Source organism: Panthera uncia, chromosome D2 (assembly GCF_023721935.1).
Source record: "Panthera uncia isolate 11264 chromosome D2, Puncia_PCG_1.0, whole genome shotgun sequence".
Taxonomy (NCBI): domain Eukaryota; kingdom Metazoa; phylum Chordata; class Mammalia; order Carnivora; family Felidae; genus Panthera; species Panthera uncia.
Genome location: NC_064818.1, coordinates 57,442,450 through 57,457,862, shown reverse-complemented (window position 1 = coordinate 57,457,862; position 15,413 = coordinate 57,442,450). Strand labels below are relative to the sequence as shown.

At 36.0% G+C, this 15,413-nt stretch overlaps 1 protein-coding gene across 2 annotated transcripts in view; it reads right to left on the bottom strand.

The window, feature by feature from the left end:
• The window catches only part of SLF2 (SMC5-SMC6 complex localization factor 2), a 45,441-nt gene that overhangs the window by 10,455 nt on the left and 19,573 nt on the right, over positions 1 to 15,413 (bottom strand). For both annotated transcript variants that reach the window (XM_049646471.1, XM_049646470.1), the window contains exons 10-17: positions 13,254 to 13,329; positions 12,314 to 12,455; positions 7,262 to 7,364; positions 6,036 to 6,212; positions 4,725 to 4,822; positions 3,929 to 4,016; positions 2,551 to 2,682; positions 2,032 to 2,109 (exon numbers count right to left, since the gene is read on the bottom strand). In XM_049646471.1, coding sequence (XP_049502428.1) covers positions 2,032 to 2,109; positions 2,551 to 2,682; positions 3,929 to 4,016; positions 4,725 to 4,822; positions 6,036 to 6,212; positions 7,262 to 7,364; positions 12,314 to 12,455; positions 13,254 to 13,329 — 894 coding nt within the window. The remainder of the gene's footprint in view (positions 1 to 2,031; positions 2,110 to 2,550; positions 2,683 to 3,928; positions 4,017 to 4,724; positions 4,823 to 6,035; positions 6,213 to 7,261; positions 7,365 to 12,313; positions 12,456 to 13,253; positions 13,330 to 15,413) is intronic.

Genomic DNA, 15,413 nt, shown 5'->3' with positions numbered 1-15,413 from the left:
AATTAAAAATGTGCTGAATACCTAAAAAGGCATTTTTCCAAAGACGACATACAGCAAATAGGTACATGAAAAAATGCTGAGTATCATTAATTACCAAAGAAATGCAAATCAAAACCACAATGTGATATCACTTTACACCTGTCAAGAACGGCTAGAATCAAGACAAGAAAAAACAAGTGTTGGTGAGGATGTGGGGAAAAGGAACCCTCACATTGGCAAGAATATGAAATGGTGTGGCCACTGCGGAAAACAGTACGGAGGTTTCTCAAAAAATTAAATAGAAATACCATATGATTTAGTTATTCCATTACTGGGTGTTTACCAAAGAAAACAAAAACACTAATTTGTTGTCGGTTTTTTTTTGTTTTTGTTTGTTTGTTTGTTTTGAGAGAGAGAGAGAGAGAGAGAGAGAGAGAGAGTGGGTGCACAAGCAGGAGAAGGGGAGAAGGAGGGAGGGAGAGAGAGAGAGAGAGAGACAGAGAGAGACAGAGACAGAGAGAGAGAGAGAGAGAGAGAGAGAGAGAATGAATCCTAAGTAGGCTCCATGCCCAGCACGAAATCATGACCTGAGCTGAAATCAAGAGTTCGACACTTAATGACTAAGCCACTCAGGCACCCCCAAAAACACTAATGTGAGAAAAAAAATGAACCCCTATGTTTATTGCAGCATCATTTACAAGAGCCAAGAATGGAAGCAACCCAAGTGTCCAGCGACAGATGAATAAAGAAAATGTGATATATACACACAATGGAATAGTACTCAGCCACAAAAAGAATGAGTTGTTGCCATCTGAGACAAATGGATGGCCCTGGAGGGTATTATGCTAACTGAAATAAATCATACAGAGAAAGACAAATGCTGTATGACTTCACTTATACATGAAACCTGAAAAACCTAACAAATGGATAAAAAAAGCAGAAACAGACCTATAAATACAGTGAACAAACTGATGGTTGCCAGAGGTAGGAGGGGTGAGAAGATGGGCAAAATGGTTGAAGGGGAGGGGGAGATACAGGTTTCAAGTTACGGAATGAATAAGTCATGGGGATAAAAGGCGCAGCATAGGGAATATACTTAACGGTACCGTAATGGCGCTATATGGTGACAGATGGTAGCTACACTTGTGGTGAGCACAGCGTAATACATAAATCTGTCGAATCACTGCATCATACACCTGAAACTAATGCAACATTGTGTCTACTTAACAAAAAACAAAACAAACAAACAACAAAAACCAAGAAAACCCCACATCAACCAGTCTCGTGTCCTTTTCACAATGCCTGGAAGGGGGACCTGCATAGCTCAGTTGGTTAAATATCTGACTTTTGCAGTTTGAGTCCCACCTTGGGCTCTCTGCTGTCAGCCTGGAGCCCACTTCAGAGTCTCTCCCAATCTCTGCACTTCCCCCACTCGCATGCGCTCTCTCTCCCTCTCCCAAAAATAAAACAATAAACATTAAAAAAAGTAAACAAATATAAGACAGGTTGGAATACCTAGAGTATTCTCTAGGAATACCTAGAGAAACATGAGGACTTAAACAAGAACTTTCTCCAGAAGTACGGATTATGGTAGTTTTGGAAGAACAGAATAATTCAAGATGAAAAGTTTAACGCAGGGGGATAATTAAGAAATGTGTATCTAAAGTAGCCTGACTTACTATCAGTTTAATTCTGAAGGCAACTATTATTTCTAAAGAAAAAGAAAGTGTAGCGGGAAAAGAGACTGGAAGAAACCAGCTTAGAGCTGGCCCATTTGGTGAGCTTGATTATCTTATTAATGTATTACATTGTTGTCAAGTTATGATGGTTAAATTACACTCCAATAAACAGAACTAGCACGTACTGAAAAAAATTCTTGTCAATGATATGGTTGCAAAGCTACTATTACTTCCCTCTTTTCAGCGTACACTGGGATTTCTAGAGCAAACTCCAAGTTAACTTTTACCAAGTTTTCTCCTATGTAAAGAACATTCATTCATTCCATCAATAGTGACACTTATTGAAAACAAAATAGCACTAAAAACTACCTACCCGTTGTCCAGAAGAGAAAGAATGAGAACAACTAACTTCACCAACTAAATGAAGAAGAATGTAGGTCAGATAATATGCCTGTTAGAGAAATAAATAAAACAAACACTCATGAATTTGCTAGCATAGATGTCATCCCAGTTTACAAGTTAGGAGAGTTGCCCAGGAAGGATTAAGAATTTGCTAAAGTTAACTGAGCTGGTATGTAGGGAAATGCCAACCATTTAGCCTAAGCTTCCTGACTCCTAAGTCAAGTGTGTTCCTTTTACCATCTCCTAACTGCCCTAGTAAAGGACTACAAAAAATACTCCCAGTATTAAATTACCAAAAACCATCCTATAACTTCAATTCTCAACTCTCAAGAATAGTGGAGTTTCATGACAGCAAGAAGTAAAAAAATATCATTTACTTTATAACTGTGTTTGCTAGAATGTATCTGAGTCTCTAAATCAGTCTGTAGTTAAAAAGTTGGCATCAGTCATGCTCATATGTATTTTTTTGAAATGACCTAGCCCTGGATACCTGCTTTTCAAGCTCCAAATGAAGGCTATCATCAATAGTGCCATTTGGTTGTTCAGCCCTTTTCTTCAGGACCATTTTCTTCAACAAATCCGACGGTTTCATTTGCACAAGGTAGCGATGTAGGACTGATATCTATTAACAGAAAGAAGAGAAACTGAACAATATGAAGCAATGCAACTGCTCTTTCCCAGTCTACTTTTTTGTCAGTGATCCTCTGTTCATCTGGACTTCTCTAATTTTGCCCCTTTAGCTTTCTTTATAGTCCAGCGATAACGATTCTCCTTTACTTAAAAGTCCTCAATTGCTTAAAAGGGATTTTAAATTAAAAGGTTCCATACTTGTAATGGAGGATAAAAGCTGGAGGAGGAGACTAAATGGCATTACAACAGAGGCAAAAGGGAATGCTTTCTCTGTGAAATTATTTGAAAGTCAGCAAAGCTGAATCTCGCTGTGAAGAGAAGTCACTGAATTCTGAAAAGAATTCTCTTTTGATGGAAGTAGGTATCACTGAAAGGATTGAGAGCTATTTGGCTGGTGGCTCAGAAATGGTCCCCATATATCTGGAATCAAATCGACCAGAACTCTACTATCCCTTTCAATCTCTGTGTCCCTCTGCATCCTGTGCATACTTCTATCATTGTTCTTACTACAATGAACCACAACGGCTGGTTTATTTTGTTTCAATGTAGATTATGTTTTCAAGGGCAGAGTCTCTATCTAATTCATTTTTTCATCCCGAAGACCTGTAGAGAATAGAGTATCTTATACTGAATTGCAGTTCACACAAGAACACATCTAGATCAGATTATACATTGACTTTTAAAATTCCAACTATGTGTAGGCCCTGTAGCCCTCTTAGTGCTATTAATGTTTGTAAAAAGCTTTCAGGGCCTCTCAGTGGAGCTTCCAGTGGACATGTTTAAACCCACTCACATATATATGATATATTCAGTACTGAACAAGTACTTGAGAACAACCATGTTTAAGCTCTACAACTTAAAGACTAGTATTAAAACAGGTACAAGATGCAATTCATGTACAGTGATTCTGCAACTTCTAATCCTGTGATAAAACTGCTAATCTTGATAAGGTGAACTAAATAGTCCTATTTATATAGCACACTATGACTTTCCCAGGAGTGTCCACACATTAATTCATCTAATTGTCCACAACCATTCTATATGGTGTTGGGTATGGTATCATCTCCATGTAATGGATCTCATTAGGAGGGACCATTCTAAAGATTACATAAAGAGTGTTATGCCTGAGACTTGAGATCTAACCCCTAGAACTTTTGACCTAAGAAACATCAATTTTTCCTACACCTAGCCCACTATCTTTCCCATTTGTAAAAAGAAAGCAGAAATATTATTTATACCTGAAGATTATTGGCATTAGGGATATCTTCATGTTTCTCATCCAAAAGCTTTGAAATAATCACTAGGCTGAGGCACTGTCTCAGTTGCCTGGAATTAGAATTTAAAAGTATTTAAAATGCATTTTAATCAACACTGCTTGAGAAGCAATGAGCCAAAAGTTGTTCTTCTAATTGGAAACATAGCTAATGTTTCAAGAGAAGGCAGTACAAGAATGTATAAACTTCAATAGAACAGTAACATTTTCACGTAAAATATTTGTACATAAAGTTAGAACTGTGTGACACTCAGGCAAATCATTAAGAGCCTTTACCTTTGACCATGCTGATTTACTGAGAGAAAACCTATTTTATTGCCCGAATTTATTTTTACTAAAGCAAAAAAAAGAAAAAAAAGAAAAAATCCAGTTCATTCATTTTCATATGTGCCATCTGTATCTGTATTGTTACAAGCTAAAATTTAAAAAAGTATACTATGGACTGCCTGTCTGGCTCCATTGGTAGAGCATGTGACTCTTAATCTCAGGGTGGTGAGTTCAAGCCCCACACTGGGCGTGAAGCCTACTTAAAAATTCAAGAATATCATAAAATATTTTATTTTATGATAAATAAAATACATAATACATAAAACATTTTAAGTATTAGAGTCAGGCTGTCAATGCCCTTTCCCACAGTTGAATATGAAATAAAAGACTGATCTAACATTCAAAGGAATGATGAAAGGGAATAAAGAACCCAAAAGCATTTCATTAATATAAACATACGTTTTTCTTCATGCTTAATTCTCAATTTTCAATACCTTCCACGAGATGTCCAGTTAGGGACCAGCTGTACCAACCACAGAAGGTTGTGGGGATGACTAGACAGTTCATTTATGGCCAGACAGAGTTCAGGCACCTGAAAACAAAGAATAAGCAAGATTTTTCAAACAGGTCAGTGGAACCAACTTCTAACAGACCATCCACATCCTTTACTGCCTTAATGGAAGCATTATGACAAAAAGAGCACTCGTTTTCAGAAATAGCATGGAGTCTAGAACCTGATAAAACACACACAGTACACGGATTTAGTTTTATTTTAAACTCTAGGACTGAACAGATACATTTAGCAGAATTTCACTTGGCTTTCAGGTTTTGTGCTATACCTCTACCTGTATCTAAACAGTCCTCTGGAAGAATTACAAATCTAAATCTAAACTGATCTAAATACAAATACCATCTTCTTAAAGGTGTATAATGAGAGTTGCAGAAGATCACACGTTTCTGACCTGTGTGCTTTCTTGCATTTTAGGGATCCTCAACTATTTCACAGTATTTAAAGTCTAACAAAATTGCTTCAAAATAATCTCTGAGTGGGGGAGTGAAGTATGGGATGAGGGTAACAGATGAGACAAGGTTGATTATATCTTGTTAATTGTTCAAACTGCGTGATAGGTACTTAGGGGTTTATCATACTCATCTCTCTACTTTTGCACGTTTGAAATTTTCCACCAAAAAAGACTGAAAAATCTAGTTTTTAAAAACCTATCAAAAATTATACATGTTTACCCTCAATGTGGCTACAGATGTGTAACTAAAATTTTTATTATATGTGTGACTTTGCTTCATCATTTCATGTAGGGCTCTCCTTGAAGGTCACTTCAGAAAGGCCTTCCCTGACTGCCCTACCTGAAATAGCAGAGCCTCCCAGCCTTGCTATTCTCTATACCCATGTCCTGCCTTATTTTAATTTGTAGCCTTTATTACAACTTGACATGATATTATAATCTACATTTACTTTATTACCTAACCCTCTCACAAGCATAAAACTGCCATGAAGGCAAGGGCTTTAGGTTTTTCACAGCTATACCTACGTTACTGCTGAACCACAGTAAATCCCCAATAAATACTTTTTTTTGAATGTACGGCTTCAGTTTTAGAGAAGATTCAATTATCATAAATTTAAATACAGTTCCAGCAAAGAAGACCCCTTCCTCAGTTTATTTTTCATCTGCCAAAGATTTTAATTGAGTTTAGAAACTATTAATTCTGTATGCACTATGAAAGTCAAATTGTGATGCAGACAAAAAAACCAACGCTAAAACCAATAGAAAGGCTTTAAGTACAGTTACCTTTGTGTTCCAATCTCTAATGTTTTTCATCAGATTTATCAGGAGGCTCTGAAAGTCCACTAGAGGAATCTGTTTCAGCTGTTTTTCCAAACTCATTTTAAACAACATTAAAATAAGCAACATTATCTCACGATCCTGGTAACCTTCTGGATGTATAGATGTACACAAGCCTAGAAACTGTGACAGAAGTGTAGAGACAAAACAACGTAAGGAGATATATTTTACTTGAAGAGTTTAAATTTGAAAACTTTCTGACAAAAAATACAAAAGAGAAGTTATAGAAAACAAAACATCCAGATGTCTAGAAAAAAGAAGGCAAAAAGAAACATGCATGTTAATAGTTAAATTAGGACATAAGTATTTTCTTCTCTAATTTTCATTATTCAGATTTTTTTTAAATGGCTCAGTATCACTGCTTTGATTCAGCCACTAAAAAGATTTAACACTGTTATTCATTTTTTGCTTTTTGTTTTCAGAGAGAGAGAGAGAGAGAGAGAGAGAGAGAGAAAGACAGAGAGAGAGAGAGAGAGAGCGCAAGTGAGCAGGAGCAAGCAGAGCCAGTGGGCATACATGCACATGTGCATGTCTGAGTGGGGAAAGGGGCAGAGGGAGGTGGAAAGGGGAGAGGAGGAGGGGAGAGGGGGAGAGAGGGGGAGAGAGGGAGAGAGGGAGAGAGGGGGAGAGGGAGAGAGGGGGAGAGGGAGAGAGAGGGAGAGAGCGTGCAAGTGAGGGCTAGCGAGGGAGCATCCTAAGCAGGCTCCATGCTCAGTAAGGAATCTGCCTTGGGACCCAGTCCCAGGACCCTGGTATCAGGACCTGAGCCGAAATCAAAAGTCATGCACTCAACTGACTGAGCCTCCCAGGTGACCCTATTATTAATTCTTAATCACAAAGTCATATGGTAAGTAGTAACTTTTATTTTCATACATCCTAACTCTAAAAAAAATTGTTTCTAAAAAATACTGGTTTCTAAAAGCTTCTTGGTAAAGGTATTCCTAGAAATACATTAATTCTGTAACTTTGAGCTAAAGTTCCCTTTCACTCCTAATACTAAAACAAAAATAAAAACAGCAAAAACAATGTTTACTACAAAGATTACTGCTAAGAAATTCCAGAGATTGGAAATCACCTGGTAAAACACTAGTGATTTTGTTTTAAAACAACTAACCACAAAACTAAATAGTTCCAGTTTTGTGCTAAAGACATTAAAAAGAGTTTTTCCCTACCTTAACCACATTTAAAATGTTGGTTTCAGGAAGAGTTGAAAAAATTGGCTTACAAGATGAATCTTCACTTCCTTTCCCTCCCAATGTCATCTGTGTTTCAGAACTATTGAAAAGTGAATAAAACAATGTGAAATTGGGCACAAAATAATTATTTTAAGAAATACTGAACAACAAAAACTAAGTTTTGTTTAGGCATAACTTATAAACAATAAAAGGAACATATCCATTTTAAGTTGTGATCAATGTATATAGTAGCATAACCACCAACAGAATCAAGAAGTAGAACATTTTTCCATTACCCACAAAAGTCCCTTCATGCCAGATCCAAGTAACTTTACTATCTCCCATTTCAGTAAACACCAGTCTGATTTCCATCTTTATGCATTAGTTTTTCCTTGAAAAGCTGCTTTTTTATAAGGCAGTATCCTCACTGCTCTTGGTGTCAGAGAACTATGTAGAAGGTAGCTCTGGCTACGAAGAACTCATAATATTTAAAGACCTCATGAATAGAGAGCAAATATAAAGAAACAATTTTAAGCACCCCAATTCCGGTTGAGGTAATCGGTGAAGGTTCATGGAGGAGGAGACACATGAATTTGGCTTTCTAAAGTTATTTTACTTTTTAAGAAAAAATTTTTATATGTTTACTTATTTTGGCGGGGGGGGGAGGGAGGGGCAGAGAGAAAGTCAGACACAGAATCCGAAGCAGGCTGTAGGTAGGCTCTGAGCTGTCAGCACGGCTCACGCGGTGTTCGAATCCATGAACCATGAGATCGTGACCTGAGCTGAAGTCAGATGCTTAACCAACTGAGCTACCCAGGCGACCCCCTTGTTTACTTTTTTGAATAAATATCTTCATATGGTTAAAAAACCTCAAAAGGTATGAAGGTATGGTACGCTGTGCAGAACCACCCTTTCAGTCTAGACCTTCTGCCACCCATTTCCCTCCCCACAATCACTACTAGTTTTAACCCTTCCTTCCATGGGCATTTTATGTATACACAAATAAATATGAATATATGGCCCCCTTTAATATAAATGGTAGCATATACTATATACTCTGTTGTGCACTTTCACCTAATATATCTTACAGATACTTCCATAACTATAAGTGAAAAGCTTTCTTATCTCTTAGTCTCTGCTTGGTAGTCCTGTGTGCTTTCTTAGCTAGTTAACCTCAGGAAAATTACTTACTTAACCTCTCTGTGCCTGACTTGCCTGTAAAATGGGAGTGAAAATACTATCTAATAGCTGTAGTGACTATGAAATGAAGTACTATATGTTATGCCCTCAGAACTGCACCTGGCACATAGTAAGCAATATATAACTATTAGTACTTGTGTTGATTATAAACGTATCATGATTTATTTAATCTGTCTCCATACTGTCTTGCTCTTTCCGACAGTGCTTCAATAAGTGAGACAGGTAATATTTTGGTGAGCAGACACTGATGATGGAGGGGAGAGACCAGCAGGAGGAAAAGCCAATGCCACAATGACTAATATGAAGGAAGAGCGAACAAATCAATTTGGTTAGAACAAAAGGGAGAGCAAAATAGAAAATAGGTCAGAATCAAACTGTAGTCTTAAATACAAGATGTAAAGGTTTGAGAATAGGGGAGATAGAAGTTTAAGGCTATACTTTCATAAAAGGAATCCTCCAACATTGAAAAGAATATCTTGGGGGTAGAAAGCCCCTGGGGAAAAGGAGATTTTTTTTTTTTTTTTTTATTACCAGAGTGGGCATGAAAAGAGGATCTGAATCAGACTGACCCTGGGAACAAAAAAAGAAGGAACAGCTGTGAGATGAGCAGAGGAAGAACACAGGGATGTGAGAGCTGATGGAATGTAGAAAAGAAAGAGTTATGACTCATATTTTAAGTCTGTACATCTAACAGAATAACGGTCAAGAAAAGAACTGTTCAGGGAGCCTGGATGGCTCAGTCGGTTAAGCATCTGACTCTTGATATTGGCTCAGGTCACCATCTCGCAGTTCGTGAGTTTGAGCCCTGCACTGGGGCACTGTCGGTGCAGAGCCTTCTTGGGCTTCTCCCTCCCACCCCCATCAAAATAAATAAATTAATTAAAAAATAATAATGTGGCAAAACATAGTATTACATAAAAAAAAATTAAAAAGAAAAAAAAGAAAGAAAAGAACTGTTCTACTATCTATCTTTTAGTATCTTAGTCTCCCTATCTGAATATTTAAGCACCTTCAAACATTTCATGCCTACCAGCAAAAATGGTTAGGCTGCATGTGAGTCTTAGTGAGAAGAGCTGCAGTCGTATCTCAACAGGATTCAGTCTTGTACTTGTGTTGCCTACACAGGCATTTCATCACATTTCGCTCATTCCTTCACCAGCTCCCTCCTGCTTTCCTGTCCTCATCAATGCCTATCACTATACAGCAACAGTGACTACAGCCACCACCTCCCTGCTGGAGTCACCAAACCTCACTGAGGTCAACTTTTCAACTGATAAGTAACCAATAAATAAACTACTTTACTAAGTATCATTTGCATGTGTTATGTCTTAATGCATTTATATCTTTATTTCACTATTTCCACTATAGTACCTGCTTGCAACAGTGAAGAAAAATTCAAATCTGTTGCATACAACATACAAAATTACCACACATGATTGAATTCATTAAATGTTAATTAATAAAATCATTGGTATTTTAACTTTTTAAATATAGGTAGTTTGACTATCTTAGTAATATCTGGGGGAAATGGTTGGGTTTTTTAGATAGGCTGGGAAAGCATTATTTTCCCTATTTAAACTGATGGAGGGGCACCTAGGTGGCTCAGTTGGTTAAGCGTCTGACTTCGGCTCAGGTCATGATCTCACGGTTTGTGGGTTCGAGTCCTGCATCGGGCTCTGTGCTAACAGCTCAGAGCCTGAAGCCTGCTTCGGATTCTGTGTCTCCCTTTCTGTCTCCCCCTCCCCTGCTCATTCACCGTCTCTGTCTGTCTCTCAAAAACAAATAAATGTAAAAAAAAAAAAAAAAATTAAAAAAAAATTAAGTGCTGGAATATAGTCTTATCTGAAAATGTGCTATCCAATATATTTTTAGATACAGATTGCATCGGAGCAATAAAGGAACATGTATGGAGTAGAAAGGGAACTGGAGAGATAAGAGTTTGGCTTTAGATATACCAAGTAACAAGAATTTACCTTTCTCTTAGAAGTTAAGATGAGTATATTATCATGCTTAAGAACCATTTTTATTCCTGTGATCAGTTTATTCCTTTGTCCATTTTTCTACGTCTATTTTCTGTTTTTCTTAATTTGAAACTAAACCTTTGTCTGTAACCAGAGTTGTTTCATTCATACATATACGAACATGGAAAATTCATCTGAATATGTATCTCTTTCCCACTCCTTTTTGAAGTTTTTCTTTTGACTTTGTGTATAGTGAACACTGTCATGGTAATCTGTTTTTAATGTGGTCAAATAAGTTAATTTTCCTTTTTTATGCCTTTTGAGTGTTAGTTCATACATAAAACCATCTTTTCTAGGGTTATAAAAATCTTGTTTCTTCTATTACTTTTATGGTTTCATTGCATACATTTAAATCTTTGCTCTATTAGTTTGAGGTATGGATGCAAAAATTTTTTCTAGATGGCTACTCATTTTTCCAAATACTGGATAATACCAGATACTCAATAAGCCTACTCTTTCCTCATTTGTGGAAATATCACCTTTAGCATTTACATAGTATCTATACGTACTTGGTTCTATTTTGGACTTATTTCATTCCACTGACAGCTTTGAACCTTGTACTTGTCCCATACTTATATCTGCTAAGGCCGATCCTGCCTCCTAACTCTTCTTTCTCAAAGATTTTCAGCATATTATTTTTTTCCATATGACTTTAGAATCACTTGTATAGTCTCAACTCTCCCCCTCCCTACAAAATATCTGACTGGCATTTCTTATTCGAATTTCATTAAGTTAATGGCTCAACTTTAGGTGCTCTCACATATTTATATTACAATGCTTTGAGTTTTCCTATCTGAAAGCATGGTATGCTCTTTCATTTATTTAGGTCTTTTATTTTGTCTCTTAGTAATGTTTTTACACACACACACACACTCTCTTCTATTTAAGTTTATTCCTAGGTACTTCATATATTTTTCTTATTATTGTAAATGAAGTCTGGTTTATCTCTTTTTAAAAGATTTTATTAAAACATTTTTAAATGTAATCTCTACCCTCAATGTGGGGCTCGAACTCACGACCCTGAGATCAAAATCACATGCTCTACTGACTAAGCCAGCCAGTTTATCTTTTAAACTAGGTACAGTTCATCTATCTGAAGGTTACTAATTTCTCTTTATTAACTTTGTACCCTGGCATCCATAACAATTTCTCTCTTTTTTAAAGTAGGCTCCATGCCTAATGTGGGGCTTGAACTCACAACCCTGAGATCAAGAGTCACATGCTCCACTGACTGGGTCAGCCAGGAGCCCCATACCAATTTCTCTTTTTTTTTTTTAATTTGTTATAGCTTTTTAGCTGAGTGTTAGGCTTCTTTGCATACATTAACATACTTCTGCAAATAATGAAACCTTCAACTCATTTGCAGTTTTTGTATCTCTTATTTTTTTCTCTTACCTAGTTGCTTTACTCAGTACCTCCAACAGAATAATGTCAAATAACAATGGGCAGTGTTATTTAAAAAAAAAAAATTAAAGATTTTAAATGTTTCTATTTCTTCTTTGTTAAACACGATGCCCCCTGCCTTTTTTTTTTAAGTAGGCTCCAAGCCTAGCATGCAGCCCAATGCAGGGCTTGAAATGACAACCCTGAGATCAAGACCTGACCTGAGATCAAGACTCAGATGCTTAATCGATTGAGCCACCCAAGGTACCCCCATGATGATGACTTTTAGATTAAAAATGTGTCTAACTTAAGATCCATTTCAACTTTGAGAGATTTAAAAAAGTCAAGGATGGGTACTGAATCTATCAAATGAATATTAACTGTTAGTGTATTACAAATTGTTTAAAAGAATGTTTTTGAAGTTAATTATGAAAAGAAAACTTACACTAGATTGTCTTCATTAAAGTCTGGCTGAAGATTCTCCAGAGGAAACAAAGACCTAAAATCAATTCCCATATTGAAAAACACAGCTGCTATATCAGATAATGATGGGATCCAGGGCCAAACTGGTGAATCACTGAAGGTATCTAGTTAATAGAAAAAAATATTTTATCCCAAATTCCAGGTTCACAGATGCACAGTCAGCATGTGAAACATGGATTATTACCATGATTTTACAGAAATGACATCTGGTAATGATATGTAAGCAATATAGTTATTTAGAATGTTCATATAGGAATTATAGGTGTTTAAGTAAATGTGAAGGAAATGACATTTATGAAAGTATCTGAGAGTGATGATGAATAAATGGGTGTAACTCAGGAGGAAGTAACACATTTTGAAAAATCTGAAAATAACAATGGTAAAATATCAACTACTGCTAATACAGAAAGATTTTATCATCTTCAGTGCCCATATAGTCCCAATCCTCAAAACAAATGAAACACATAAATCATAATGCTTATTTCATTATGAGGGATCTCAAAGGTGAGAAAGCAATGGTCACATTTCTGTAGCGGATATTTTCAGTCTCCTCAGTGCATAATCAGCACAATACTTGTTTGCCAATAAGCCAGTTAAAGTAAATGGCTAAATAAATAAACAAACTTGCTATTTTCACTTACCCAGGACAGTAACCCATGAGTTGGTAGGTAAGTATTAGGTAAGGGTTGCCACCTCAAGATCTTATACCCTTTTTCTCAGTGCAACTAGAAAAATGCAGATACTCATTTTTGATTGGAGTTTCATTTCATTATTAAAGATTTTAGATCAAAAAAATTTTTTTATTCTATATTTCTGAATAATCTACATGTTTAGCGATATGAAAGACTGCGTACATAGCAACCAATAATTCACAATGCTAATCAGTAAATTTACATACTCACCATTTCTAATTGTTATTTCCATCAATGTGCTTAAAATCTGTACAGACACAATACAGTCTGTATGAACCGACATCATCTGCCAAAGTAGATAAAAGTATTAAGAAAGAAGAAAACGAGCATTTACTATTTGCCATGCATACATAAAAGTGTTTTATGTGCATTTCCTTTAATGTGGTATTTTATGTGCATTTCATTTGAATACTTTACAATAGTTTTATGAAGTGGTCATACATCATTACATATAAGCAGACAGGCTCAGAGAAATTAAAATACTTTACCCAAAGTAATACATGAGGAGCTGGAATTTAAATCCAGGTCTGATTCTAAAATCAGGGCCCCTTCAATTCAAACATGCTGATTGTTTAATCATCAAGGAAAAGGCTGATTGATAGTTGATCTAATCAGATCATAAACTAGCAAAAGTATTTGAAAAGTATTTGAAAAGTATTTGAAAATGTAAATTAATATACCAATATACTTTTTAAAAGATGTTCAATATCATTAGTAATCAAAGAAATGCAAAGAGAAATGACAAGCTATCGTTCGTTAGCTTGTCAAGAGAAGCTTGACTTTGAGATTGTTAAAGATCAAGAATATTGATAATACCCAGTATTCACAGGGTACTAGGAAAAAGGTAGTATGCTTAGTGTAAGTATAATTTGGTAAAATTTAAAAAGGAATTTGGTAATATTTAAGCAAGGTTATTGTTTTTATACTTTGATCTAGTTAGCCTTTTTACATACAGAATTTATATGCAGAGGCATAAAATTTAACTTTACAAGACCATTTTTTGGGAATAAAATCTCAAGTTTCAAAAATTTTTAAAGAATCATGTGACATATTGAAAGTGATTTTATCTTTTTAATGTTTATTTATTTTAAGAGAGAGAGAGAGCGAGTGTGAGAACATGCAAGAAGGGGAGGAGCAGAGGGGGAGAGGGAGAGAGAATCCCAAGCAGGCTCCACGCTGTCAGGGCAGAGCCTGATCGGAGACTCAAGCTCCCGAACCAGAGATGATGACCTGAGCCAAAATCAAGAGTTGGATGCTTAACCAACTGAACCACCCACGTACCCCTGAAAGTAATTTTAAAGTGGTTTTGTAGGGGAAAACATTCCTCTTTCCCTTTTGTTTTGTAGCCATAGATTATGATTACAGTAAATTTAAACACATAAGGGAGAATAACTCAAACACTGGTTTCAATCAGGCATACCTGTGTTACTGTATGTTAGTATTTGTGTCATTTGTGTGTTTCTGCCATTTTCAAAATCAACCTGAGTCAAAAAGTCGGTTATCATGTTTGTGTTATATTTTGCCACTAGTGGGCAGCACCCCTCAAAGGCATGTTTGGAAACAGGACAAGTTTTAGATAACAACCTTTTTCGGGGGGTAATGAATTCTAAGGTGGGCAACACAATACTAGGAGATAATTCAATAAATGTGTAAAGAGGTGTATATAACAATCTAATGTCTATCAATTGAGACTGGGTTAAATAAATCAGCATAACACTACAACAGAATACTATAAAGCCCTTGAAAAGGATGACAACATACCTATACTGATGTGAAAATAATTTGTTATCTGCAATAAAAAAATCATAAGGCGGAACACATTCTGTTGATACTATCATACAGCAATCTATGTACACACAGAGAACAATCTAGAAAACACTAAAATGTAGCAGTCCCTGGAAATTGGGGAGGCTAATGCCTTTTAAATAATAACAAGCCTTTAAAAAAAAAATCTTAATTTTACTTGAACTTTTCAAAATTAAGCGTGAATCCCTTTGAAAACGCTTTTAAAAAGTAGTCAAGTGTCTTTCTAGTTTTACACACTTAGGATAAAATCAGGAAAATGCGAACATTTTAATTATCCTTTAACAATTAAATTGACAAACTGTTAGTACCATAGATTTCATTCTTTTTTATGGCTGAATAATATTCCGTTGTGTGTGTATGTGTGTGCTGCATGTACATCTTTACCCACTCATCTATTGATGGACGCTTGGGCTGCTTCCGTAATTCGGCTATTATAAATAATGCTGCAATAAACGTAAGAATGTACATATCCTTTTGAGTTAGTGTTTTCGTATTCTTTGGGCAAAAAGATTAAAAAAAAAATGCTAGAACCGTAGCATTAAAATAAATTCTGACACACTTTCT